Here is a 1,368-nt window from a genome sequence, read left to right as displayed (position 1 = left end):
CCAAACCATTCTGGAATTCTGTGATGTTGATAACAGTACATTATTAACAAAATATTATCCCTCTTCATCAATTATTCATGTTATTAATAGTATTTTTACCAGAACATTTCACAGGAGTTCTCTGTTTTAAAAATTACAGTAAATAGGTTCAGCTGTCACTCATGAGGGATTGTGCTGTTTAGTCCTAATTGGTGTTGCTGTTAAAACCCTGCAGGTCACTGGCTGATATTGATGGAGATGGGCAGCTGAAGGCTGATGAGTTTGTTCTGGCCATGCACCTCACTGACATGGCCAAAGCTGGGCAGCCGCTGCCACTGACTCTGCCTCTCGAACTGGTGCCACCTTCCTTCAGGTAATCACCGAGGGCAGTGAAACGTAACACACTGGACATAACTGTGCTGTTTCTCTAACAATGGTGGCTTGGGTTTTTTTCCCCCTCCAGGAGTGGAAAATATACTGAAAATATAAATGGAACTCTGCCATCTTACCAGCATGTGCAAGAGGAGGAGCCACAGAAAAAACAGCCAGGTAAAACACATCCTTAATGTACAGGGCTGTTTCTAAAGGGCACTGAAACCTGTAGAAAGTGGAAGACATAATCAAATCTGTAGAGAGCTTTTTTCAGGAGCTAGATCCCTTTTAACTTGAAAGGTAGGAAGATTGTTAAGTGGATATAGTCAGCCTGTTACATCTAATAGAATTGAGCAGGCAGAGACAGGGGTTATTTTTAGCTGTAGGAAAGGAGAATTGTGATGATTAATAATGAATTTTGGAAAATAAATCCTTCATGGCCAAATACCGCCAGGCTACTGCAAATTTTTTTCAGTTGAAACTTCCTGGCATTACTTTGTTCTGGACATTCTGAAAGCAAGGGGTTCCAGTGTAATTTAATTCTCGAAAAACTGGATGCAGTTTGCACAAACACAGATTCTGCTGTTGACTCTGATGCTACTTGCACAGGTCTCTTACATGCACACTGCGAGACAGGACTTGCCTCTCTTTTTGGCAGGGTGGTTGCTGGGGGCTTAAACCATTGCTTTGTATCTCTTTTTATCCTTGTGTGCAGTAATTGAGCTTGATCCTGTCTTGGTTTCTGATGGTTTTAACTCCAGGAGGACTTACAGGGAACACCCTTAAAAACTAAACCTTTTGTCTGTATTTTAATGTTTCTTGCACATTGGAAAACCTTTTTAACAGCAGTCAGTCTTCTGCCAGCTTATAAAAGCTGTTCTAGTATATTTTCCTCTAACATTTTTTCCTCTTTCATTTTTTAGATTCAGAGGCTTTCCTCTAACATTCAAGTCATTTTTGTGGTCATTTGTAAACTGCAACTCTTTTTTTTTCTTTTTTCTTTCCCTTTTTTTTTTT

The 1,368-nt window shown here is 39.8% G+C and overlaps 1 protein-coding gene across 1 annotated transcript in view; it reads left to right on the top strand.

Annotated features, from left to right (window-relative positions):
- Positions 1–214: 214 nt before the first annotated feature.
- ITSN2 (intersectin 2) overlaps positions 215–1,368 on the top strand; it is a gene marked incomplete at its 5' end in the record, with an annotated part of 41,722 nt that continues 40,568 nt past the window's right edge. The window contains 2 exons of the mRNA XM_027897462.1: positions 215–352; positions 443–528. Of these exons, the coding sequence (XP_027753263.1) occupies positions 215–352; positions 443–528 (224 nt within the window). The remainder of the gene's footprint in view (positions 353–442; positions 529–1,368) is intronic.

This window comes from Empidonax traillii, unplaced genomic scaffold (genome assembly GCF_003031625.1).
Source record: "Empidonax traillii isolate 1590-97213 ecotype Southwest subspecies unplaced genomic scaffold, ASM303162v1 scaffold543:size1229247, whole genome shotgun sequence".
NCBI classification, from domain to species: domain Eukaryota; kingdom Metazoa; phylum Chordata; class Aves; order Passeriformes; family Tyrannidae; genus Empidonax; species Empidonax traillii.
This window is presented reverse-complemented; position numbering and strand designations above follow the sequence as displayed.